This window comes from Stegodyphus dumicola, chromosome 7 (assembly GCF_044657685.1).
Source record: "Stegodyphus dumicola isolate Sdum_Otavi_A_Nest chromosome 7, ASM4465768v1".
NCBI lineage: Eukaryota > Metazoa > Arthropoda > Arachnida > Araneae > Eresidae > Stegodyphus > Stegodyphus dumicola.
Window position 1 is genome coordinate 120,349,471 of NC_140774.1, and position 27,328 is coordinate 120,376,798.

Sequence of the window (27,328 nt, forward strand, 5' to 3'; positions counted from 1 at the left end):
TATGACAAAAATACATTTTTATTCAATGAAATATACACAAAGCGTACTGTACAGAATTTGAAATCAAAGTAAAGTAGTTACAATTCTTCAGGCTTATGTTATTAGGGCATTCCTATTAAAAATGCTCTTTTTTCCAAAAATATAATGACGTTATCTCCACAAAAGTGACAACGAAGAAAACTATAAAATGTAAAATGATGCTTAAAATCTGTTTTACGGTGTCTAAGGTGATAATGAATATGGAAAACTTTTACCTTTTCCAGGAAAATAAACAGAATGTCTTTTTTTTTTTTTTTCATCTATCGTTTTCCATTTTTGTCTTCCAGTAGTTCTGATCTTCTTTTCTTCACATTTCGAATAATAAGTTCCAGATCTTTTCTTTCAACAGAAGATTTTCTTTTAGGCCTTCCAGCGTAATCGATAACAATAATCTTACGACTTTTCTTCGATCCATCTTCTTCATCTTCTATTTCAGTTTCTCCACTTAAAATGATTGGTGCGGAATTATGAAGGCGACGGGGCCGTTTCTTATTTGGCCGATGAGAACGCCTTATCCCAATATTTGAAATCATTTCAGATTTTTCATTAGGTACCTCACTTTTGTCCCTGTAATTCACAACTTCTTCTGAACTAGTTTGACCCTCATCATGTGTGTCTGTGGTACTAATTGTCTTAAATTGTATTGGTGAAGCACTGGTTGCTATTCTGTATTTAGTTTTTTCTTTTACATCGTAGTAACGTACACTTTGGATTGGACTTCTGGTAGTATGATAGTCTTGATAAGTTGGTTGCTGTGTATATGTGGGTAGATTATGAGAAGGCTTATATGTTCGTTGTTCAGTGTTTCGATGAATGACATACTGTTCTTCAGGTGTTTCAGATGCTATTTTGTAAGACATTTTAGGAGATGGTTTGAGCCTATGATTTCTGTTTGAATGATTGTTTGTGTTTATTTTGTGATATCTTCTAAGCGGCCTAAGTTGAGAAGTTTCAGTTTTACTACTATTAAAACGTTTTTCTTCAACATTTGAATTAAGATTTCTTGTGTTTGTAGGGTCTTCATTAAAATCTGGCAGTTGAAAATTCGAATAGAGTGAAGGCTGGTCAGATTCAAGCTCCTTACTTTTGGATTTCAGATTTGATAAACTACTCTGATAATCTTTTTCAATTACACCTGTGTTCTTTATGTGAGAATACCTCTTTTCTGGAGGATTTCTAACACTCAAATTGTCTCCCCTTTCAAAGATATTCTTTGAAGAATATTTGTTGGCTTTTATTACTTTTAATAGCTGAGCTAAATCTACAACTGCTTTTCCTTTCGCATTTCTTTGAAGCATTTCAAGTTTATTTATTAAAGAATCTATTTTAGAGTGATTTAAATGTTTCTTCTGTGAAGCATTTTGATGTTGCAATCCTTCGTGCCCGTCGAATTCGTTTTTGTTCTGCTCCAGGTCTTGCTCAAAAGATCCGTATTTAGCTTGCATTGATTCATCCGCTTGGAAATTTTCGTAATTATATCTATCTTTATTTAATTTCATTTCTTGGAAGTTAGGATGGATTAGGCTATATGAATTGAATTCCTGCTTTTTATTCTTATTTGTATCTCCATAATCAGACTGTGGCGAAATTTTCCAGTCTTTATATTTTGCTAAAGGAATGCTTTGTTGTGAATCGTAACTAGAAGGAAAAACTGCTGGCTTAGTTATTTGTCCAATATTTTCTTCCCCATGAGATAATTTCCATTTGCCTTGCTCAGCCAGTAAGGATTTCCAAGCTGCTATGGCATCTTCTTTAGTATTAGCATGTTCTAGTGCACCTCCATATTGTTGACTGTAACCATCAGATAACTTCATCATTTCGATGCTCCCTGTTCCCCATATAGGCCTTTCTTCGAAATCTTCTGATGGATATGCTTTAATCTGTTCGACAACTGGTTCACTGGTGAAATAGTCATTGGAATAATAATCATCTGGTAGTTCAGGATATCTGTCATAATCATATGCTGGATTGAATGCCCATTCCTCAGGTGAATCATCTACAGGTTCACCATTCTCCGAAGATACAGCTTTCCACATCTTGTAATCGTCTTCTAAAGTCCAAACTTTTGGAGTGTTTTGTTTAAAATCCTGAAATATTTTGAATTTAAGAATGTAAATAAAATATAGCATTTCTTAATATAAATGAAATAGGTTTAATTAAAAATTTTTGTATTTCCGATGTAAAAAACTGTGGCTAGAAAAATACAATCTTCATCTTGCTAAAAATGTCACTAGAATTTCATAGGAATTTTTTCACCCAAAATTAATTGAAGCGATAAAAATATTTCCAGTTTTTGTATCAATTTTTTATTCTTTCACTCGCTTAAGTAAACCCAAATGAATGAATAGTTAATGATCATTTTTTATTGCCTCACATAAATAGTTCACTGTGTTTTATTTATTTTGGGGTTTTAAAAGAGAGAAAGTACTGTAAGTTTTGTTTATTTTACTCGGAAATATGTTCGTGAAACAGAGCATTTTAGAAAATATTAAAGGGAGATAAAGCAGAGAAATATAAACTTCCCGCCACTAGTTAAATCTTAGAAAGTTTTAATTTTCGCCGTAAGTGACGAATTTCAAGCTGAAAAATAAAAGTACCAAAATATGTATTGAAAATAACTAAAATTATATACTGAACAAAATATGTTTTATAAACTTATTTTTACGATGCTAACATGCAATACTTAATCTAAAAGTAGTTAAAATAATGATTATACTATCGATCGCGAAACACAAGAACTATGAGCATTTTTTAAATAAATAAGTTCATTTTATGCCTGCTAACAGATACAGTGAAGCTTACATGTGGATTGCAATAACATTGAAACCAAATCGATTTACTTGTATTTAGTTAAACGTTTCATATTTGAATATTTTAACTGTGCCATTAAATATAGCTTGTTTTGGCACTGTTGGACACATACACTAATCGATTTGAAAGAAATGTATTCCAAAAGGGACGGATCTTTTTCCTTTACTAATCATTTGTCCGACTAAGGAAAGCTTTACGAATTTTTTAAAAGCTTTACAAATTTTTTAAAAGTTTACGAATTTTTTAAATTTTACGGTATTTTTTCAAAATAAAAAATTTAAAGCTAATGGGTATGTATGCCTTTAGGCTTAATACAAGCAATGAACATAAGCTATTCAGTTTGAGCGCCAGTTAATTTCCAGTTTATTTCTATATTCTACTATTCTACTGAGTGGCAAAGTACAGGGCGATTTTTGTCGGTTACGAAAAGTTGTGAAGCATCCTTTTTCTTAATTTTTCAAATGTATCTATATTAAATATATACACACACACTGGACTTTCGTATATATACATATACACCGGACTTTTGCATATACAATATATATACACTGCTCGCCACCGTAAATGCAACATCCTGAAGGAAACACGCAAATAACATGAAATTTACAACATGCATTAGCGGAGGTGAAATGTGCAAATGATTAGAATTTCAGCGCAGACGCCTGTGGCGCCACTTCAAAGCGCTATTTAAGGCTAGGAGTTTTCGACGATTTCAAGTTTGGCAATTGTGTTTTTCTTGTTTTTTTCAAAAACAAAAACCGATCATTTATGCCTCGCAATAAACAGCGATCATCGTTTGATCAAGTATCCGAGTTCGACAGTCGTGTTGGACGAAACAAAACAACTGTAATGCGGATATGTGACCGCTGTAGGCAGGAGGGTACGACGGACCGACGTGTTCGATCGCATCCACCTCAGTGCACATTTCACGTGATGACAGGAGCATTATGCGCATGGCAGTGACGGATCGCTCAGTCACACCACAAACTATAGCACAGCACATTCAGTCTGTAACACATCATCCAGTGTCTGCGCGAACCATTCGACGCCGTTTGCAGCAGAGTGGTCTGTTCGCAAGACGTCCATTGCTTCGTCTACCCTTGATGCAGAACCACAGACGTCTCCGCCGCCAATGGTGCGATGAAAGAAGGATGTGGACGGCAGAATGGAATAAAATTGGCTTTACTGACGAGTCACGCTTCTGTCTGTAACACCACGATGGTCGGATTCGAGTCTGGAGACTCCGTGGAGAGAGGATGCTGAACAGCTGCGTTATGCACCGTCACATTAATCCTGCACCGGGTATTATGGTATGGGGCAGTATTGGATATCACTTCTCGCACTCCTCTGATACGTATTGCCGGTACTTTAAACAGCCAGCGCTACATCTCCGAGGTGTTGGAGCCAGTTGTCTTTTCTTACCTTCAGGGCTTGCCCGCAGCCATATTTCAACAGGATAGTGCGCAATCACACGTGGTATTCTTCGCCAAGTGTTCTTCGTCAATCGCCAGATTGAGTTGCTTCCCTGACCGGCTTGTTCTCCGGATCTTTCGCCGATAGAAAGCATGTGGTCCATGGTTGCTGAACGATTGACCCAGATTACATCCCAAGCTGCCACACCAGATCAACTCTGGCAGCGCGTGGAAGCTGCTTGGTCTGCTGTACCCCAAGAACACATTCAAAGTCTCTTTGAATCAATGCCGAGGCGTGTGGCAGGTGATCTCTAACAATGGCGGCTACTCTGGCTACTGATTCTGGAAGGAACTACACTTCACAGAAGTCTATAAATTTAATCATTTGATACTTGGTCAACATGTTATCTACTAAATAAATTTTGTTGTGATATCTCTTGTCTTTCTTGGTGTTGCAGTTTGGGTGGCCAGCAGTGTATATGCATATATATAAGTCCTTGTATGTATCTAATGTATCTATAGCTCGTATATATATATATATATATCCTTCTTCGGCCTTTACTTTCACAACTGTTGATCGAAAACATATATTTCGAATAAAAAACCTATTTTAAATGATTCAGTCCAGTTTTACGCTTTTAAAATTTAAAAACGTCAGTTTTACAAAACTACTAAACGTAACTTTCGATATGTTCCCTTAATCCGTATACTCATATATATTTATGAAAACTTTGTACTGGTTACAAAAAATAAACCATAAAATGTTTCGTTCTGGTACGAACAAAATTAACCGAGATATTTCGTTTCAAAATCTGTGATTTTGGACTTCGTTTTCTGTCTGCATTGAAGTGTTGGTTAACAAATAAAATAGATTAATTCAAAATTGACTTTTTCCTTTTTAATACCATTCAATGATATTATTCTTTAATTTATACTTTATTTATTTTTGATATGCCGAAATTATTTTCACTCAAGTAATTTATGAATCTAAAAATACGTTGTGAATATTCTCATGAAATTTTATTATTTTGGAATCATAATCTGGTAACGGAACAAAAGTCATTAAACAACAAATATTTTCATTTTTAATTAATACGAATGATATTACTAGTTCGCTATGAGCCCAAACTGAAGCCTGATAGTGTTTCCCAGAACAAGAATTCTGCATAATTCTGCGAATAAGATTTCCATTTTGAAAAAAATTGTATATTGATTAGTATTTTTCGCTAAATCATTTCTGTCATTTAGCAGGTATAATACTTACCATAGTTCCCCCCCCCCGGAGGTCGATGTAGAGAATTCTGGGAAGCTACTGGCTAGGATCTGTACCTAGGCAGTCTCGGCCACGGGGGTATAAAATTTATGAACTTGGTGGTTCTGAAGGCCCCGAAAAAGGGCACTCATTGGCCGGCCTCGGGGTCTGGCATGTCCTGAGCGGTTGAATCCGTAGCCGGGGGGTTTTCCTCAGGTTTACTGGGTAACGGCCCTCTGCGACGGGCATGCGCATGCGACTGGCAGGAGCAATTGACGACCAGTGCTGCCTGGTGTCTTATCCAGGTAGTGCGGTGCTCCCCTGGAAGGGTAATAGTGGAGGTTGAACCTCCACGAAGTGCCTAAAGGGGGAATGGACTTGTAGTGTGATTGATTTCACGGAGCAGGGAATGCCCAAATCTTGTTGTTGTTATCATAGTTTCTTTGAAATTTAATCAAAATCTTATTTGTTCCATGTTAAATGCTTCACACTAGAAAGAAGTCTACTGTAAAAGCAAAATAATTTACTGCTATTTGGGATATGGTCATTAATTATTTAGTAATGTGGGACTTCAAAAGATTAATTTTTTCAATTATTTTGAAACCCTGGTTCTAGAGGATTAAGCCTACATTTGAAGCTTCCATTAAAACTTTTCATCTTGATTATTGCAATAACTAGTTTTGAAAAAATTCATTTTATATTGAAGAAAATCATTAATTTTCACTAGACAAAATGAATATATAAATATATAATATGAATAAAAGAATAAGATTTTAAATTTATAGTACGTATTTGTGTATTTATTTTATCTGGTGAAAGACATTGCATTAGGATGTAGATAACTTTGCTTTAAGCAAGGTTTAGACCAGTACTAAGCATTTACCATTATCTTAAAACTGTGATCCGCGGAACTTTGGGTTTCTAAGCAACTCTTTAAGGAGTTCTGCAAATCAAAATCAGATTTAAAAAAAAAAAAAAAGAAAAGAAAAAAAAAAAAAAAAAGAAAGAAAAAAGAAAGAAAGAAAAAAAAAAAAAAGAAACTGAACAGCGCATGGATCGTAAAATTGTTATTACTGACCAAAATAAGATGAAGTAGCTATTTTTGTAAAAGAATAAAAAATAATGGTTTTCTTTTAATTTTCCGCATAAAATTCACGTAACTTTGATATATTTTCAATGCTGTTTTAAGGTAAATTTTTACCTTAAAACAGCATTGAAAATATATCAATTAATTAGCGATTACACCAAGTTACACTTTTAAGGATTCATCAAAAATTGCAATATTAGAAGTTTCACAAAAATTATAATTTTTGGAGTTTCACAAAAGTTACAATTTTAGGAGTTCTACTAAAATTTATTCTTTTAGAGGGTAATAATAGTTTAAGATGTTTCACAAAAATTATAGTTTTACATGTTCTACAAGAAATTATAGTTTTAAGAATTTAGAGATTAGAATTTAGAATTTTAGAGATTCCATGGAAATTGTTGTTTTAGAACTTTCACAAAAATTATGTTTTTAGGTGCTCCTCCAAAAAAGAAGTTTTAGCGGTTCCACAAAAATTTTAATTTTAGGATTCCGCAAAAGAAATATATAATTTTAAGGATTTCGATAATCCACTAAGTTTGAAGAACAGATTTAGACTTACCTGCTTGTTTTCATCATTTTCTGTAGTTTTTTGCTCTTTTTCTGGAGAAGCTGTGTCGAGTTCAGTTAATGGCGTATTCATTTTGAACCACTCATCAGCGCTTGTGATTCTCCACTTGCCATCGATGTTGTGGATTTTCCACTCTAGTTCGCCATTTTCACCTAACAAAGACCAACCATCTTCTCCACCAGAGCCAACCACTCTCCATCGCTTGGATTCGACCACAGCTTTGGCAAGAGCAGGAGGAATTCCGAATAAATCTTGTATTCTTTGATATCTTCCTTGGTTGGTGATAGGTTCTAGAACTTGAGTACCAACGTTTTGCTGATCAGCATAGTTCTGGGAAGATGTGTGGGTAATCTGAAAATAAGGCTGAACTGCAGATGGAGTATTCTGAGCAACTACTTCAGTTACAGGGTAGACTTCTTGCTGCGAGAAAGTTGTTTTTTCTTCTGAAAGTACTGGGATTTCTGTAACATATTCTTGAATATTTGAGTTATTTGATGTTGCTGTTGATGGTACATTATTGAACGTTTCTCGAATTTCAGCCATATAAGGCACACTAACTGACACATGAGGAGAATCTTCATTTGGAAGACGGAAGATTTGTTCATTAAGTTCTTTTTCTTGTTTGCCGTTTTCAGTATCATTAATTCTAGGATACTGGAATTTATTCGTATCTAATATTTCGGAGTTTAGTAATGTGGAATTGTAAAAATATGGAAATTCCTTCGGTATTGCTGGTTTTGACCATACTAAAGATGATATATTATGCAAGAATGTTTTTTCCTCAGGCAACTGAGAGAATATTGCAGTATCTGCGTGTGGTGCTGCTGAGAATGGCTCAGTCGGCGCTTTTACGCTGAGCAATGTTTCATTTCTGTAAGAAACATTAGGAACGAACGATGTCTTTCCCATATGATGATAGCTATCACTTTTAATATCCTTGAAATATTCCTAAAAATATATAAATTCAATTAAAGTTTTGAAATAAATCTCAAAATGTTATATAATCAATATTTATACAAAGAAAAATACGATAAACTGTTAAATCTTATCGAAAATGGCTTACTGGAACAAGGCTATAGTACAGTGTTAGCGAATTTCCATCTACTGACCAATTCAAGTAAAAGGAACCTTAGATAGTAAAAAACTAAAATCTGCGCCAGGATTTCGAGTTTGCGGAAACTGCTATTAGGAGATCAAATATACAAATTAGAAGTACTAGATCAACCAATCATAATTATTAGATAGGTAATTCATCTAAAATGAGATAAATATTATAAATTTATAATATACGAACTATTGCCTGCGACCGTCATTCAGTATTCCAATTAATGGAAAACAACTTCGAAAGGCAAAGAGAATGCTGGATGGAGGTGCTCATAGAAAGAGTTTCGTTAAGTATAAGAAAATTAAAATAATAGTCAGTTACATAAAAAGCTTATAGTATATTTATATTTGCCTCTTAACTCTCCTTTTGTTAGATAATACTCATTTTCACTTAAAAAGAGCTTTTACATATGCGAAATAAGAAGGGACAGGATTAAGCAAAAGTTAAACAGAATGCTCGAAATTTAAGATAAACATTTCTAAACAAACCGTCAGTATTAAAACATTTTTAGCAATAACTGCTTAATATCAATCAAATCATTTAATAAAAGCAAAAACGTTCATTTGGAAAGAATTTATTTTGCTTCAGGATTAATAAAAAATATTTTTAGGCGACAATACGTAAAGCGTACGACAAAACATAGACCAAGTGCGTCATGACTTTTCCGACAATCTAAAAGAAAATTGGCGAGGAACCAGCGAAATAGAAAACATCGTTCATGATTTTGACACCGACTAAGAAAAATTTAATGTAAAAGGTAATTGAAAAGGCGATAAATCAATGCATGATCCTCATCTGTTTCAATAAATGTAACGCTTTGCTTTAAAGCTTAAATGTTGTGTCATTTATGTTTAAGTTTTACTAAAGGTAATTCTCAGCCATATAAGGCACACTAAGTGACACATGAGGAGAATCTTCATTTGGAAGACGGAAGATTTGTTCATTAAGTTCTTTTTCTTGTATGCCGTTTTCAGTATCATTAATTCTAGGATACTGGAATTTATTGGTATCTAATATTTCGGAGTTTAGTAATGTGGAATCGTAAAAATATGGAAATTCCTTGGGTATTGCTGGTTTTGACCATACTAACCACACTTCTTTCCTTTCTGCCCTTTTTCACCACGAGGTTCTCTCATTCTAGAATTTATGCAGATTTGAGTGTCAAGCAATTTTACTATAAAGTTTGGAGATTTACGGATAAAAGTGTAAGAGTTTGGCCTGCGGTCCGCTACCTTGCCGATTAAAACAGAATCTGTTCATGCCACTGATGCTGGTCCTGCTGCGAGTAATATAGTAGATTGAGTTTAGCTTCTATTTTGCGTAAGTGTATGTTTGAATTTCTGTCGCAATGTAGGTAAAGCTTCTAGTGGCTGCCTAGGTTAGATTAAAATCGTCGAATTGCTAGAAATATTTTAAAAACAGCTTGTGTTGAAACGAGTTCAGGTTGGCTGGTAATTTCATGTTTGCATATTTTAATTTAATCGCTCACAAGTGGTGACGTAGAACATATTTGAAATGTTCTAATTATGTGTCACCTCACAGAACTAAATAACGCTTTGTTATTATTGTATTGACCGAGCTAAGTTATTTAGAACTCGAAGTAGTTGTTACAAAATTGTTCTTTAAGGATAAAACAAGCACGAAAGTAGTTAGTTTTTTAACATTTTTGAAGCAAAAGGCACTTAGTTTCACAATGAAAAAGACATTTTAACTGAGGTTTGTTATCGGGTTTTAACAAAAGTTTCCCCCCACCGCAAATATCGTCTGCGCAAACAGTTCGCGTTGGCGTGTTTAATCATATTTTGTCAAACGATTTTTGGCATTTGTAAGAAAGAGGACTTGCTTTAGAAACTGTGTTATGAAATTTGTAAAAACAATATCCTTATCATTAAGTACAAGGTGTCTGAAATGGAACTATCGTGATACCAGATTAGAATTGTCATTTACTTCCAGTTCTGTTGCAAAAAGCTAGCTATAGAATGTCACAAAATCATGTGGACGGCTTTAGATACTAATGCTGTATCATATGACACTGTGAAGGTTTGGTAATGAAAGTTCAAAAGCAAGGACTGTGACATTAAAGAAGCATAGCACTCTGAGGATGTTGATGAGGCTCGTCTGCGAGAACTCGTGGAAAAAGATTTGGTATATAACCACTCGAGAGCTTGCTAAGAAGTTTGATGTTAGTGCCATGTCCATTAGTCGAAGGATAAGGATAAGGAACGGGGGACGTGGGCACTATGCCTCTACCATACGGTTAATTAGTATAGCACCACGTCCACCATGATCTAGAGAACCCTTAAGACAACACTAATTCAAATACGTGAGTACATTATTGAAAATAAATGATTGATTACAAACAATTGTGGTATACCTTGGCAGTAAAATTGTTGCATTTGTGTAAATAACAAGTTGCATTTATGTAAATAACAAGTTACGATAAAGACAAAGATGTAGTGATAGTCTGTAAAGTGCTAACGATTAGTATTCCAGTTGTTGCCATTGAAAGAGGATAATTCCTGCTGTAATGGTCACTCCAGGGTCATTTATTCTGCTGCGCAGAGGTCCGTGCCGAGACTGGCTAGCTTCTCCATAATTTTGATGAGCTGCCGGCAGAGGTGCTTCTGTTTGACCATGAGCTTACAGAATGCCTGTGTGTTTGTAGTGGGAATACATATGTGCATCCCGTTGGTCAGAGAGCAGGTAGTGATGTAATGCTCCGGAGTACCCAGGTGACCGCAGCTGCACTGGTCTGTATCAGTCGTGCCGTGCCTGGCAAAGTACTCCTGGAAGGGTCCATGGCCTGTAACATAACGGACCAGGTGCGGGTTAGAGTAGAGCTTGGCTGGATTAACATACAAAAGATGATAATGAGTACGTCTGCCAATGAGTCTCAGCAATGTCCCACTCAGCCTTCACTTTGAGAGTGCTTGCAGATGGAGCATTCTTTTTAAGGTAGAGTGTGGCCACGGTAATGCTAGCTCCTCGGCTTCCTTATTTAGGGCAGCGTCTTTCGCAAGGAGGTCTGCTTCTTAATTTCCCATATTGCCTGCATGGGCTTTCGTCCATGTCAGGCGAGCTTCCAGATGTTTAAACTGCCGTAAGAGGCTTTGAATTTCCTGGACTATTGAGGAGAAGTGTGCCGGATTTTGCAAGGCTCGCAGAGCTGACATACAATAGGATACTATAACAGCTTTTTTGATGTTGTTGCTGGCAATATATTGTACTGCGTTCTGGATAGCAACTGCCTCCCCTTATGCTTCGCATAAATTTGACGTACAAGTTCAATCGCTAGGTGCCGCATGAGCTGACTCAAGCAGATAAAGACAGAAGTGTTCAGGCCTGCACTAATCTGCTCGAATATCAACGCAAAGACAAAATTCTGAACCGGATAATCATTTGTGACGAAATATGGATTTACTTCAACAACATAGGCCAAAAAGGGGGTTGGGCTACGCCCGGAGAACCCGTCAGCAGCGTCGCAAAGCGCAATTTGACTAACAAAAAGGTCATGCTTTGTATCTGGTAGTATTGCTATGGTATTATCCACAAAGAGTATCTGGAAAAGGTAAAACCCTCGACAGTAAGGAGCACAGCGAGATGCTAGTCTGTGTTGACGCTGCTATCAAGAAAAATGCCGAACTGTGTTCCGGCGTAAAAATTTAATGTTCCATCAATACTATAATGCAAGACCTATGGGCTTGCATTCACCGGCTGGACTCTGTACGGAGTCGAATGGGATTTTTTTGCCACACCCACCATATAGCCCCGAAATCGCTCCTTCGTACTTCTACCTTTTTTTGCATCCGCAGCTACATCTTACTGATAACTTGTACTGCTATCTTCCATTCTGCATCCGAAATGAGGTTGATCTTTTTGAACGCGCAGCCACCAAGTTTCTGGGCCGAAGGCTTTGAAAAGCTGCTGAAACTTTGGCAGAAAATCACAGATTTTGGATCGTGATTACTACTCGCACTAAAGGTACTGCTTTCATTTTTTTATAACTTTGTTAAAAATGTTTTTCGAAGAAAAACGTTCGTTACAACCAGATACTTTTATGATAAAGTATTAGAATTGCTATAAACTATACAAGCCATTTCTTGTGGAAAATATGTAATCTCCTGACTGAAAATATTTAAGAAGTAAAATAGAGCATTAATAAAGTAAGCCGGATGCTCTTTTTATGAGAAAAAAACAAACAGTATTTTAAAGTAATAGATCTTTGATTACTGGGAAAAGTGAATCAGTATTATATGCGTTTCAGAGGGTGTCTTGTCTTAATGCTAAATTAAAAACTCTTTTGTGTAATAAACTGGTCTGAAATAGTTATTTATATTTAACTTAAACACTTTAAAATCTTAAAATATTTAATACCTGAAGATACTGAGTGCATTAAATAATTCATTTTGTCTTTTATAAAACTAAACTTTAATAAAAACTAAATTTTATCTGTTATAAAAACAAAAATGTAAAACATTGTGTTAAAGATACTAATATTATTTTAATTAAACCGTTTTGCACTTACTTTAAATGTATTTGAAGTTTTTGATAATGTTTCATTCAATTTGACAGAATATTGCTGGTTAATGTTCCGAACAGGCTCCCAAAGTGGAGCTTCTGGTGTTGTTTCAACATCCTTCCTTGTTACAGACCACCAATCTCCTTCAGCTGCACTGTTCTGAGCTGACCATTTGACTTGATCTCCATGCTTTTCGTAAGTCCATCCACTTCCACCCTGTCCAACACTCCAGACAACGTAAGCATTATTACCAGGATCTACAGTCGGAGGCACTGTAGGTGGACGGATAATCGATTTCGTTGCAGTACTTGTTGGTAGATCTATAATAAAATTTCGATGACGTCTCACTATAAAACTGCAATCCAAATTGCCCGAAATTTCATTTTTATATTTTATGATATTCTAAAAACTTTAATGGCACGAAAACAAAGTAACAACTAACAATAATTTCATAGAGGTTAAATGTGTAAAGAATTATTTTATTCCTCTGTGTATGGCTTTGTTGTGCAACTGGTTAACAAATACCACTGGAATTATTTCTAATCCAGCGAGGATACAATTGAGTTTTTAATCTTCCTGAACCTAAACAATGGCACGCCACTGGTCTTTACCGTGGCACGGAATGAACGTTAACACATTCATATTTGCATTTGAACGACCGGGTCACGTACTTTTCCCCATTCGCTCTTTAAGCGAAGGAAAATGTAAGGGTTTCTCTCCTTCCTTACGTTCTCTCATGGTGCACATCTAACTGGTACTACAAGATCTGTACTTCAAAATCTGGAAAGCGTACATATGAGTTTTCGTCTTTGCTGCTAAAAAGGGTCTCTACAAACAGGCAAGCTAATAAGTTATTTCATCCCTTGAAGAAGATAATTAAACCAAAATAATGAGCAATTTAATTTATTTTAATTTTTGATATTTGTTTAAATTAAAATCGGTGATTTTAAAATTCGCAAGTGTAATTTGTGATATGTAAAGAGTTGAACATGGATTCTTTTGCTAAACATACTATAAGAAAGATCATAGGAAATGAAATTTTCATGATTTTTAAGAAGTGGTAATATTTTATTACCAGAAGTTTAAAATCTCTGCTATAACTCTGTTGTCAATATGGATTGTTGTTTCTATAAACTTGATTTCTCTGTCGCTAACTATATTAAATTATTATGTTCATGCAAAATTTGAATTAAAAAATATAGTATTCCTAGAAATAAGATCATTAAATTACAAAATTTATGAATGAGATAATATTTTGTATGCTTTATTAAATATTTTTTCAGACTCTGCTTATTCTTAACTCAAAATTAAGGAATTCTAATATAACCATAAAAATACAGTATATCTTATTCTCATTTGACATTTATGACCGAGTTAATTATGTTATAAAGTATTTAAAGCCATAATTTGAAAAAAATCAATAAAAGTTTAATATGTAACAATTTTGAAATGTTTCTTGGAAAGTAAAGTTTTATGCAGAATTATTAAAAACGTGTTCAGAACAATGTTTCAGTACAAAATTAACGTTAAATTTACTGTTACAAATCATGAACCAAAGTTACGTTTTAGAAATTATTTAGACTTAGCATGAAAAGGTATAATTAAATAGAGTTCAAATGGAAATTAATCTGAAGTCTTTTGCATGCGAAAATAAAAAATTTAGCCTGCTAATGAAAATATTTCAAGTTCTAACTGGGAAAATTTCCATCGTTCCTCTGAAAAATAAGGTTATATGCATTATTTAAATGCAAAAAGTTCAGTAAGTGAGAAAAGAAATTATAGAAGCCATTTAAAAATCGCAGTATGATCTGCAGTTTCAATGCTTAAAACTAGACCTACATTTTTAGATAATGGTTTTCTAATATTTCAAAAGCGTACCCAAAATTCTTCTAGCTATTATAAAAATGAGCTGAATAAACTATAATTTAAATTTGAAAAGGCTTTTTTTATACCATTGGCTACATAAACATCAAATTCAGTAAAATATGAAATTTATTTGAAAAATGTCTCATGGTTTCATAGTTATTTTGTTTCATAGCTTTTAACATGGCTCAGATTGCATCGTCCAACTTTGACCTATTTTGCTTTGTTCAATTGTCTTGAAGGTCACACACTTTTTTTTTTTTTTTCTGAACATTGCTCTTAAAAGGATTGTGTGTGTTTTGAAAAGTTATTAACATTCCGTATTACTGAATAAAGTAAATGCAAAAAATGAAATGGCGAAAAGTAATTCTGCACTCACCTTGGACAATTTTTTCTTTATGGTATTCCACGTTTTGATGTTTGGGTGTCGACTTCATAGTTGTGGTCATAAATGGTACTTCGTTGAATTCCAGGTGGTCATTCAACGTGTCATCCTGTAATGTGGATTCAAAATTTTCGGTTGTGGTGATTTCGGTCTTCGTATTTGAAGCTGCATTGAATGTGTTTGTTATATTTAGATATGGGGTTTCTTTTACGTCTTTTAAATCTGGTATAGCAGTAACCAATCGCCCGTAATCTCTAGTGATATAGAAAGGTTCCACTGTAGTTCGAGGATAAATCTGCTTAGGCGGTCGTGAATTCTGTTTCTCAGTTTCAGACTTCACTTCAATGTTTGATGCGTTTAGCTTACTATCTACTTCAGTTGTAGAATTAGCAATAATTCTGTTAAATTTATAAGCATTTCTGTTCCTTATGTAATTCTGGGATGTCCAAGACTTTTCAGATTCCTTTATATCATAACTTTCAGTAGTAGAAACATTTGGAAATTCTGTGGGTTTTTGACTTCTTGACCACGAAACATGAGGTAAAGAGGTAGTTTTATTAGATCTTATTCTAGATCTGCTTCTTGGAAAACTAGTAGGTCTTCGTGAGAGTCTGTTAAAGTCTTTTGTTGATAGACTACTTGAAGTTGTTGTTAAATCCAGTTGTTGAGGAACAGACGTTGTTTTTGTTTCCAACTGATCGCTTTTTTTGTTCCATGACAGACGTGTTCCATTTTTTATTCTTCTTCTAGTTCCTAAACCTAAGGATCTAGGAGGAGATTTGGTAGTGGATATGTTTGAAGAGTTCCTTTCTTTTTTGGGGTAACCACTTTCTCTGTTTAAGGGAATTTCTTCGTCGTCAACTAAAAGTATTTCTGCACTTTCAGTTGAAGTAATTTTTCCAGCTGTTTTCTCGGAAACTATGGTAGAAGATGTGCTTGGTGTTTTCGTCGTTTTAGGCCTTTTTCTGAAAGAAATAGATGGTTTTGTAGGTCTCTTTCGTCCAAAAAGTTTTTTAATTCCTTCTGCTGAGTCTTTATTTGTTGTGGTGTCTTCCAGAGCAGGCGGTGTGAGTGGGGTGATGGGCAAGGCTGTTGTAACGCTTTCGGTGGTTGAAGTAGGAGCTGCTGTCGCTTTTGAAGGAAAAAGAGAATTTCTTCTTGAACCTGGTCTAAGAAGATTTGATGGCTTTCTTCGTCTAGCAGAATCAAACCAAAAGCCTGGTCTTGAGCCTGGAACAAGTGGTTTGATGGACGGCTCCTCCTTGTCATCTGGAACAAATATTAAAAAAAATTAAAGGATTGATCTTTTGGATTATTATAGCAGAAAGATTAAATAATATATCAAAATAATGCGTTGATAAATGTTAGGTACACATTGTTAATTGTTTTTAAAGTAAGATTGTTCTGAAACAAGAACATACTCATTTATTAATTTGAGAACTCTATATAAGCTGTTGATGGATATCGATTTATTGATTTTCTACTTTCATCGTTATTCGTGTTGAAAATGAGAAATTTCTTGAAATGTTCTGCTACCTTATGAAATATAGGTTAACATCTTAACCTTAGACTGAAAGCAGAATTTTGACATTCAGGAATGGATATTTCGGGAAATTGGTTAGCTCATTATAACAATAGTGGTATCATAATTCGAATATTAGAAAAACTTTAAGTGATGTAAAATGTTGTTTGGTTTATTTTTTATAGTTTTTACATATGAATTGTTTAAATTAAAAAAAAGCTTCATCAGTTCCCTTTAGTAACTTTAAATGATGAGTTAACAATCTTCTTAAAAGCTATGGAATTATATTTTACTTATACACAGCCGAGTAAAGATTAGATTTATTTGGATTACTGTAAAGAACACAAAGGCTTTCTGCGTAACGAAAGGATTGCCTTTGAGGATGAATTCTTAAGACAAACTGACTCTTATTTACGTTAGAAAGAAAAGCACAGATACAGAAACAAACGCGTAAAAGAGCTCTGGTATTTCAGCCCTAGTGAGCTTCCGCTAGTGGTTGAGTGATTTAGACCTCTGAATAATGGTAGTTTGACATTAATTGAATTATAGACAAACGGGCTGGCTACGTGATTGCTTTTCGCGATTATGAATATGAGCTAGTTTCCTTTCGCAAATCCTCCAATTAGGTATCCTTCCTCTTTAGGTAGACAAACCTTGTGTGCTTTTCTGTATTCAGATATCTTAACCTGAATCCACATGTTCGAATCACCGACGTTCAGCGATTTTACCGCTCGGCTGCTGGTGGGCCCAAGCAGGTACAGAAATTATGTTTTATCTTTGTTAGCGAAATATATTTCATAGTCCAAGTAAAAATGTACAGTTAACGTATTATCTTCATCAACTGAAGAAAAAGTAAGAGAACATTTGATTGAAAAAAATAATTATACAGCATGTGATTTCGTTATCCAGTATATGATTCTTATATTTTATCATTAAAAGTTTGTGTTTCGCAACTTGTAAGGATCTTAAGTTTTACTAATGTTTATTTTATTTTAAAACTGTACTATCACTTCTTATTTTCTACTTCCGGCCAGAATTAAATGTGTTAACCTGCTTATGCAAATTGTACTTGCTAACGCCCAATTATTTAAGTTGTGGCTTTTTGCCAAGAGGTGGAGAGAGAGGGAAAGTGAGCCACTGCATTCTGTACGAGTTTTCAATCGGTTGCTGATTGCCTTTAAGGCCAGAAGTTTAGTCCTCTTGTTATTTAAAACGTATTGCAGTTTCGACAGTTCGCGTACTACATACGTAATCTTTTAAAAAGGCCAGTCTTAGTGTTAGGCATTTGTAAACTAATTCAAAGTTAGCTCTCAATTAGAAGTTTAGTCAGTAGTTTTATATTTTTACGTTCAGACCACAAGTGGTTGGTCTCTGTATCCCGAAGTGTGGGAGCACCTGTAATCTTATAGAAAATAAAGGGTAAAATCAACCCTTACTGCTTGTGTCGTCCATTCCACACATACTTGAACATACCTTGAGTAAGCTCCCTGTTCCTATTCAGGACACAGCATATTTCCAAAGCAAGTCAAAAGACATACAAGTACTGACAAACTATATATACAAATACTGTAATTACAGGTTTTTCACATTAAATGACTTCTTCGGCTTCAAGAAGAAAGCAAAAGAAAGCTGAAAAAATTGCATTTACTTAAATGAGTTTTGAATTTTGAATTAGAATGACCTGCTTGTTTGCAAGAATAGTTTCTAAATATTTTTTCTGTTTCTGGTTATATGCATAAAAATAGCTCTGAGCATTTCATTGCTTTTCATTATGCGTGTAAAGCCATCATTTCAAAGTTATTATAAGTTATTACTAAGAAAATATAATTTTATTTCTTCGTATGATTGAAAATTTTCGACTGAAATACTAATTTACGTCTTTTATATTTTATATAAGGTTCAACTCCTCATAAATTATTTTATCATCAAATTAACCGGTTATTTGTCACACATAGAATATGCTATACGTACTTTCATCAGGAGTAACCACATCTTCTTTTGGGTCCGCTTCTTCGTATTCTAAATCTTCCTCATCAATTGGTGGTTCTTCTGATATTTCATCGGGAGTTGATCTTCGAGAGAGAGTAGATCTTTTCCAGATGACTGAGGATTTTGGAGTAGTGAGTGCTTCTACAGGTTTCTCAGTTGTTCTGATTGAATTAGATTTTGTTACTCGCCGCCAAGTTATAGAGGCTTGTGTCATTGTAGCCAGAATTAATACAAATGTTATCAAAATTTCCATAACCTATGCGGAAAGCGTATCAGTTAATAGACAGAAACTTTCATAAAAAGTATGTTTACTTAGCATTTTGTAAGAGTATAAACTTAACCAAAATAAATAGAAGAAAACATCATAGCTCACTTTAGAAGAGGTCAAAAGCAAAAAAAATTGGTAACTACAAAGAATAATCATTATTCGTTACATTCCCTTGTATTGCTAAAACACTTGAAAAAAGACGTATCCAAAAACGTATTATACAGAAAGGCGGTTTCAAGAAGATCCTATCTAAATAATTGTTATGCACAAAGCCGGTAAAAGGGGGCTCTATTCGAAATACAGAAAGACAGTTTGAACCTAGCTGAAAAACCCTGTTATTGAGAAAAGCGGCTTCAAGAAGGTTTTTTCATTAAACTTGTTATATGGCAAGGCCGTTTCAGAAACAGGAATATAAATTTATGTTCATTTGCTATAGGATTTACATAGTTGACCAAGAAGCAGCAGGTTGAGTGTTTATGATGCAAGTCTTTTTGTCCTCCACGTAGTCATTTTTTTTCGAAGGAGGTAACAAAAGAAAAAAAACTACAGAACAAAGCTCAAGGCATTCCTCAGAAGAATTTTGTTAAAATTATTACAGATGTTGTGATCGCCTGAAGGTATCATTCTCCCATGCATTACAATTATTTAATAACTTAATAATTTCATTGAAAAATTATCTAGAGTCAATGAACATGAATATTTATCCTAATATTAGAATCGTTTATTAATTGTCAAAGTTCATTGGGAATTTAAAGATTAATAAGTAAAATTATATTGTGGGTATGATTACTAAAAAAGTAAGTGCTATTATTAAAATGATATCCACAAATTTGAGCTTCAGATCCACGTGGATCTGGCTTTTTTTCCTATTAGTGGCCAGCCATTTACATTGAAAAATTCAAAGATGCCATTCATATAAGTTTTGCTATTAGACTCCCAACAGGCCATATAATACGAATGAGGTGTTTAATCTCGATTGACAACTAGGAGTTGGAATCAGAATAAAATACAGCACCATCACTTTTTCATTTTAGCATTTTTAAGTCTTTTCTGATGCGATATCAAAAGTGCAGTTTTGTATCTTGTAGCATTCCAAAATATTATATATTTCTTTTGTAACACTGGGCGAAGAATTTTACCCTCCATCTTAGAAAACCAATTTTCAGCTTGAATAGAAGATGTCAGAAGTCTGTCCAATTCTTTGCGAATTTAAAGACGTATTAAGCAAAAATATGCGGAAGACATTCTTTCAAACCAACCTTTCAAAACCAACTTTCGTATCATATGTGACTGGTAAGCTGCTGATGAAGAAATTAAAGTTCGAACCTTGATAAATAAAGTTTAAATTGCGCACGTTTGTCAGTCATAGATCAGCTATGAATATTACATTAGTCATAACTTTGATTTCTATCCATTGAGAAATAGTTTATTACGTTAGAGAGAAATAGTTTATTACGTAGTATTGGTGTTAGTCGACATTTTCTAATTGTCTTTATTATGTGTTTTAACAAGGCACTTAAAATACAAGCCAATGCATGTATAAAATATCCTTATGGTTCCCTAATAATGTGCTTATGTATGTTCCTCACTCTTTTTGGCTAATGTCGAGGAATTTAGTGAACTGTTTAGGGAGTTATCGCTAAGTTCAAATAACTAAAGACATAGACTCAAGAAGGGATAACGAGCCTTTATTTCACTCAAAATAAGATGAACAGTCGGCCCCTTTCTCTGGCTTAAAACAAAGCCTCCACTCGGACTTAAAAATAAGAGATAAGAAATAAGAACTAAACTAAAATTAACTAAGACTTAACCGAAGCTAAGCACAAGATCTAACGTAGTTAGCCTTAAATTTAAACTAGCCGGCGAATATGAAAAGGCGCGTAATATACGGCCGAGCGCATTTTAATTTAAATACAATATACAGTGAACCTTGTATCACGAACAAATCGGTTCATGAAAAAATTTTCCTAGTTAAAAATGTCTTCAATGATGAAGGTTGTCTCGAGATACGAATAAGTAAGCTGGAAAAAAAAAAAAAAAAAAAGATAATCCAAAATGTGATTAATGCAGTGGAGGAAATGTGTTCAGAAGGAGAAGAAAATTAGTATGTTCCTAGTTATTTGATTCGATAAATTTCTGCAAAACGAAGAAGGTACAAAGAGTCATAGGTCATTATCACCCTGATAAAATGTAATAAGCCTGAGCATAAATATTTGTAATGATAGTATCGTGTGTTACTTTTGAAACATTTTAAAACGTAGTCAAAAACAAATCACACTGAATAAAATTTTAATGGGAATAGCGATTCTCAGATAGCGGCTTAATGAGGGGAAAAGAAAATAATAATAAAAAAAGTACTAAAAAAGCAGTAATTATTTGATGTTTTTACGGAATAGAATTTTCCTTTCAAAAACTAATATTTTGCATCTTTGACTTCTTCGTTTTCTATTTATACCATCAACTTTCTGTTTCGTAGGGATATGGTTAAAATTTAAATCAAATTTTCATATTTTTAAATATGTTGAGTATTGTTAAATGTTAATATTATGTGTGTGTGTGTTAGATTTAATGAATTCCATCAGTTTTGCATTACGGATTGACATTTAAGTTATTCTTTTATAAACACGCATTTGAGATTCGGAACAGAATAATGTCTTTTGCATTAATTCCTGTATGAAAGATTGTTCTGGTTTCCGAATATTTCGGGTAATGAATTACCTTCAAGAACGTGTTCAGCTCATGAATCAAGGCTTCACTGCATTTTGTTAGTTTTAAACTTACTATTATTTAAGCAATTTTAACTTTTTCCACAGTTTCATGTTTCATTTCGCATTTATATTCTAAAAACAGCTGCAGAGGGATAAGCGAAACTGCACATTTACTATTTTCTTTCTAGATGTTTTTAGCCAAATTTTTGCAGTATGCCAAAATCCTTATTAGTTCGTTTTCGTAAACTGATATATACTTATAACTCTTAGGGCACGTGTAAAGAAAGAATGTTTCATTAAGCATAATGTATACCGCGCTTGATAAAATGCAGTATAAAACATTATTTATGCAGTAATATCATTTTTCAGATTTTTACCCCTTAATTATTCTGAAAATATCAGTTCTTCCAGTTATTACTTTCTTGATTTATTTTCAAATAATCTAAAAAATATGATTATACCGAAGAAGTTTTAATTATTGGTAAAATCTGTATTATAGATAAAGCACCAGTTTGTGAGAATAAATCAGACTACACACTTCTGGGAACATGTCTAGGCGATATCTAGGAGCAAAGTCAGACCAAAATAATGGTAAATACTCACGTATCCTATTTCTCTACACCAATATTAGTTCCGCTATTATTTTTATGCATTATTCAGAGTCAACAGCAAACAAAAAAGTTTCTTTCGAGTTCCAAACACAAAACGAAAAAAATTGTGACAAGAAAAGTGTCTGTATTTTATGGCATTTTTCGAGCTTTAAGCCCACCGACGGGATATTTGCAGAAATTCATATATCTCACCCAATTTTGGACAATAGTAAGTCACGCTGAGTAAGTTTGCATGGAGCTGAATCTGTTGCTTTTTGTTGTTATTCAAATTATGGTTTCCTCAAGTATTCTAGCACGAATGCATAATAGAAGAATGCTTCGATCCACAAGCTGTAAAAAGGTAAATGGGGTCAAATTTATATAAAAATACTTTTATGAGTTCCTATGTAAAGAAAAAAATATTGAAATCAATTATTTTGAAACCGTTAAAAACTTTTATTTGTAAAAATTATAAGATACTTTCTCCGTCCTTTCCGCATACCTTCGTGGTTAAACTGGAAGTACCCTCGATGTGTTTTCTCAAAGTCCGGATTTCTTCAGTTTCCTGTCATTGAAAAAATTCTATATGACATGTCGTGCCCGAACTAAAAAAGGTGGTGTATGATAATTCGTCACCACCAGGATTTGTCGATTGGGTCCCTCATCCCCAATCTCCCTTTAAAAGAGGAGTATATGAGGTGTTTTCTTCCTCCTTTCCGCATACCTTCGGTTTGTAACTGGAAGCACACTCGACGCGTATTAAGGAAGTTCGGATTTCGAATTCCGTCGTCGGCACTGCACATTTTTCGCGTCCCTAGCATTATTAAAAAAAAAAAAAAAGGTTCTAATGCCTCTACAAAACATTTTACAGATTATTCAGTAATCTGAAAAGAAAAAAGAACAAAAAAAAGTGTTTTTGTTTAGAAATCAGTGAATTGAATCCTGTCATACTGTGGAACATTTCTGAATTACTTATTAAATTATTATTTTCTTTGCTAACTGAAAACTTTTAAAACATTTTGTTGTACTGAGCTTGCAGAATATTCATCGAATCAGTACTGAATTACTTTAAATTAGCTTGCAATTCATTAAATGCTTATATGACTTAAGATTTATAATCTGGGACATGCGTTCGAAAAGATGTTTACGAACTTCATTTCAAAATATTAACGTCGGAAATATATATATAATAAATAATATTGACGTTATTGATATTGACGCCGGAAATGTAATTCTGGTCATGGAATTTCTTAAAATAAATAACTTAAGAAAACAATAATAACTTCAGTACGATGTGTGAGAGGACTGTATAATAATAATGTTAAAATATTTCCCATTCTCTCCGTAGGACAAAAAGTCAAATCTATAAAATATTCATCATTTTAAAAGAGAAATGTTTAATACTTCTGCATTCGGTAACAAATTCGATATTCGGTAACAAATTTATTGATTTACACCAATTTTCAGTGTCTTTTATCTGCAAAATTCAAAATGGTTCGATGGAATTAACATATGCGAAACAAAAGTTGCTCATTTTAGTGAGTAATGATTTCGTATTAGTTAAACAGTACTAGCTATTAAAGTTTTAACTGACGCCATGAAAATGCTAATTATGCATATCTCTGCGAGTTTTATATGTCTTACAGAATGTTTTACATTGATTCAGAACCTTATTAAGACACTGATTGAGAATCATATGAAAGACAGAAAAATACTCCACTGATTAGAATTTTTCCTTAAGGAATATATAAAATATTTAAATTTAAATATTTTAATTTTTTAGTGGATCTCGGTATATTTAACTTCATGTTTCTCGGTATATTTTCCCCCTCGTTATATTTTTTTAAAGGTAAGTTCGAGTGTTTAACTGCAGAGTCTAGAGAATACTCCTTTATTCACTCAAAGAAATAATAACAGATGGTACTTTCTCAGAATCACAGGAAAGCCTCTACTCGGGCTTTTAAATCAGAATAAGAAAATAAGAAACCAATCTATACTAAACTAAACAGACTTAGTCTAAGCTAGACAAAAATACCTAAAGTAGTTGGCCCCTTAATTTAACTTAGCCGGCGACTATCGAAGGCACGTACAATACGGCCGAGTGCAACTCATTCTGGTAGAGTTAGTCGATGGGGAACGAGAAAAGATACAGAACATATTTAAACTTAAAATAACTGTTAGATACTTAAAGTAATCTCTACAAATTTTTAATACTTTTATAATATTCTAAACTTTATTTTTAGAAATATTGTAGCTGAAACTACATATTTAGAATTAACAAGTATTAAAACTTGTAGCCGCCAGTTTCAAAAACATTTTAGAATGTATTATGAATTAAGTTTTTTATTTAATGTGTATGTTTAACATTATAATATTGATTCGAATTTTAGTAATCACAGGTAAAACAAATTCGAAACCAGATCATAGGTAGAAACAAAATTCAACGATGTTCAATCATAACAGTCTTTTACATGGTAAATGTTTCAAATTTTTATATACATAAAAATGTTATGTCTGTAAATTTACTGCAAAGCCATATTTTAAAGATTTATTCTGAAACACTATTTTCTAAAATTTAAGAAATGATTTTAATAATTTGTTTCCAGCGTTTTAATTTTATTTATTTATTTTTGATTATATAGTACTTATTTTAATTTTCAGATTAACTGCAGACTGACATTCTAGGAAATTGTCAACATTTTTTCTAAAAGTTAAACAATGACTATAATATATTTTCTTCCTCCTTCCAACATGCCTTCATGGTGTAGCGGTAGCACATTCGGTGCATATTCAAGAGTTCCTGATTCAAGTCCCGGCGAAAGGGTGTCCGCCGATAACATCGCGGCAAAAACATCGCGGACGAGAACGTCGCAGAGAAAACAACGCAATGCGAAAACGTCATGTTACAAAACATCGTGGGAGAAAACATCGCAAAGAGAAAACATCGCAGTTCGAAAACATTGTGGTACAAAACATCGTCGTCGAAAATAAAGCGGTTCAAAATCTTCGCAGTTTAAAAACATCGTCGTCGAAAATATCGTGGTAAAAAATAAAGTATCTACAAATCATCGCGTGACGATAACATGCGTTTTTCAGACTTTAATAACTGTAAATAGATATTCCCATAATAATTTGTGAGCTTAAGATGGAAAGAAGGATAATTTGTTTTTCATATTTTATATTAACTAATAAATTTTTGCTGAGAAAATAAGAAGGAAACTTAAGCATAGAAAATTAATGCAACTTATAGTACTTAATAGAATTTTAAACCAACATAGTTAACTAACAAAGACCATTAATAAATCATTTTTTATAAAGTTTTTACTGGTAATTTTTCATAAAAAGTATAATCTATAAGTTGCATTTAATTTTCTATGCTTAAGTTTCCTTCTTTCTTTTTCAGTAAAAATTTATTAGTTAATAAAAAAATGTGGAAGTAAAAATTATTCGTCTTTACATCTTGCACTCACAAATTATTATGGGAATATCTATTTACAGTTATTAAAGCCTGAAAAAAGCATGTCTGCGATGTTATCGTCATGCGATGATTTGTAGATACTTTATTTTTTACCACGATATTTTCGACGACGATGTTTTCAAACTGCGAAGTTTTTGAACCGCTTTATTTTCGACCACGTTGTTTTGTACCACGATGTTTTAGAACTGCGATATTTTCTCTTTGCGATGTTTGTAGCACGACGTTTTCACCTTGCGTTGTTTTCTCTGCGATGTTTTTGTCCGCGATGTTTTTGCCGCGATGTTTTCGGCTGTAACCGGAGAAAGCATGCAGGTTTCTTAAGTTCAATATATATCTACATCTCTCTCTATATATATATATAATTCTAAATGCGTCTACAACTGACGCCCAAACTAAACAAGGTGGTGGACAATAATTCGTCACCACTAGGATTTGCTATTACCTCTAATCCTTAATCACCCTTTAAAAGGAGAAGTTTATAAAGTATTTTCTGTCTGCTTCCAGCATGCTTTCGTGGTGTAATGGTATCACACTCAGCGCGTATTCGAAAGGCCCAGGTTTGAAAGCATTACTCATTTTTCATGTTTTCTGCTTCAAAAAACCTAATGACTCAACACAGCTACTGAAAAATAAATGCTAAAAATATATTTCATTTTTACTCTAAATTTTTAACTAAGTTAGATGCATCATTCTTTTACATCAAGTTGAAATATTTTTACTTTAAATTAGTTTACATATTTTGCTTGAAAGTGAACTCAACTAAACAAATTTGAAAACTTTCAGCTTTAATTTTTAGAATTCCGAGTTCAGAAGTTTTGTAAGTTTTCTTGCTGGACTACTTTCATTTTATCTACAAATAATTATAATACAATATTTTGATTAAATATTATTTATTCTATTATAAATTTGTAAATATATATATGTTTTTATATAAATTATTATATATAAATATTGCTATTAATGTTATATTATATATATATATAAATATATAAAATGTATGTATAAATATTATTAATATTTCGTATAGTATTATTCGTATAAATATTATTAAAATACCTAGTTTTATATTTTGTTTTAATACACAGATAATTATAATGCAAAATACAATATTTTGTACAATATATTTTATGCATATTCATCGAAAAGAAGATCGGTCATTTAAAATTCTCAAATACCACACGGAAGCTTTTACGGAAGTTGCCAATTCACATGTAAACAAATTTTACCACCACATTTCTAAAGATTGAACAAGAGCAGTAACTCATTTCAATACTGTTATTCATTAAAATTCCAGAACAAAGAGGACGAGCTTTCCAGTTTTCCAACTGTTATCAGTTTGGGTTATTCTTTCTGCCGGTGAGAGCCCTCACTAGTAGACCTCAAGAGATAATTAGTAGAAAAGATTACTCATGTTAACACTCACCTTCATTTTACTCTTCATCTCACCCTCCGAGTCAGAACACTGCCTCTAGAAACAACATGAATCTCCCATAACTATATGTTGTTCACTTTTATGCAACTAGTGTCGGAATCTCGTTGTTCGGCTAGCGGCATGCGCTGCTCGCCACGCCTCGTTCAGAATGCGGAGCAACTCGTTGAGAATCTCGGCTGCTGCGACCCTGCACAAAAGATGTCCCGACACGGTATCATAGCATCCAGATCAAAACCTTCTTGAAGGGCGGAGCGCTGCCCGCGAAAGATTCCGGAGAAGAAATACATATTCATGAAACGA

The 27,328-nt window shown here is 33.5% G+C and overlaps 1 protein-coding gene across 1 annotated transcript; it reads right to left on the reverse strand.

The window, feature by feature from the left end:
- LOC118188500 (uncharacterized) lies at nt 1-27,177 on the reverse strand. Its single transcript, XM_035358935.2, has 6 exons — nt 27,020-27,177; nt 18,535-18,808; nt 15,036-16,310; nt 12,800-13,113; nt 7,161-8,117; nt 1-2,126 (listed from the first exon to the last, which is right to left on the reverse strand). Exons 1-6 carry the CDS (start codon nt 27,035-27,037, stop codon nt 300-302), a joined length of 4,665 nt encoding a protein of 1,554 aa, XP_035214826.2. The 5' UTR covers nt 27,038-27,177; the 3' UTR covers nt 1-299.
- Nucleotides 27,178-27,328: the final 151 nt, after the last annotated feature.

Excerpts from the sequence above, each read along its gene's own strand:
- LOC118188500 (XM_035358935.2), bottom strand. Across the intron at positions 16,311-18,534 it reads TGTGGTTACTCCTGATGAAA|ATGACAAGGAGGAGCCGTCC; the intron begins GTACGTATAGCA and ends TATTTGTTCCAG. Across the intron at positions 2,127-7,160 it reads AAAATGATGAAAACAAGCAG|GATTTTAAACAAAACACTCC; the intron begins GTAAGTCTAAAT and ends AAAATATTTCAG.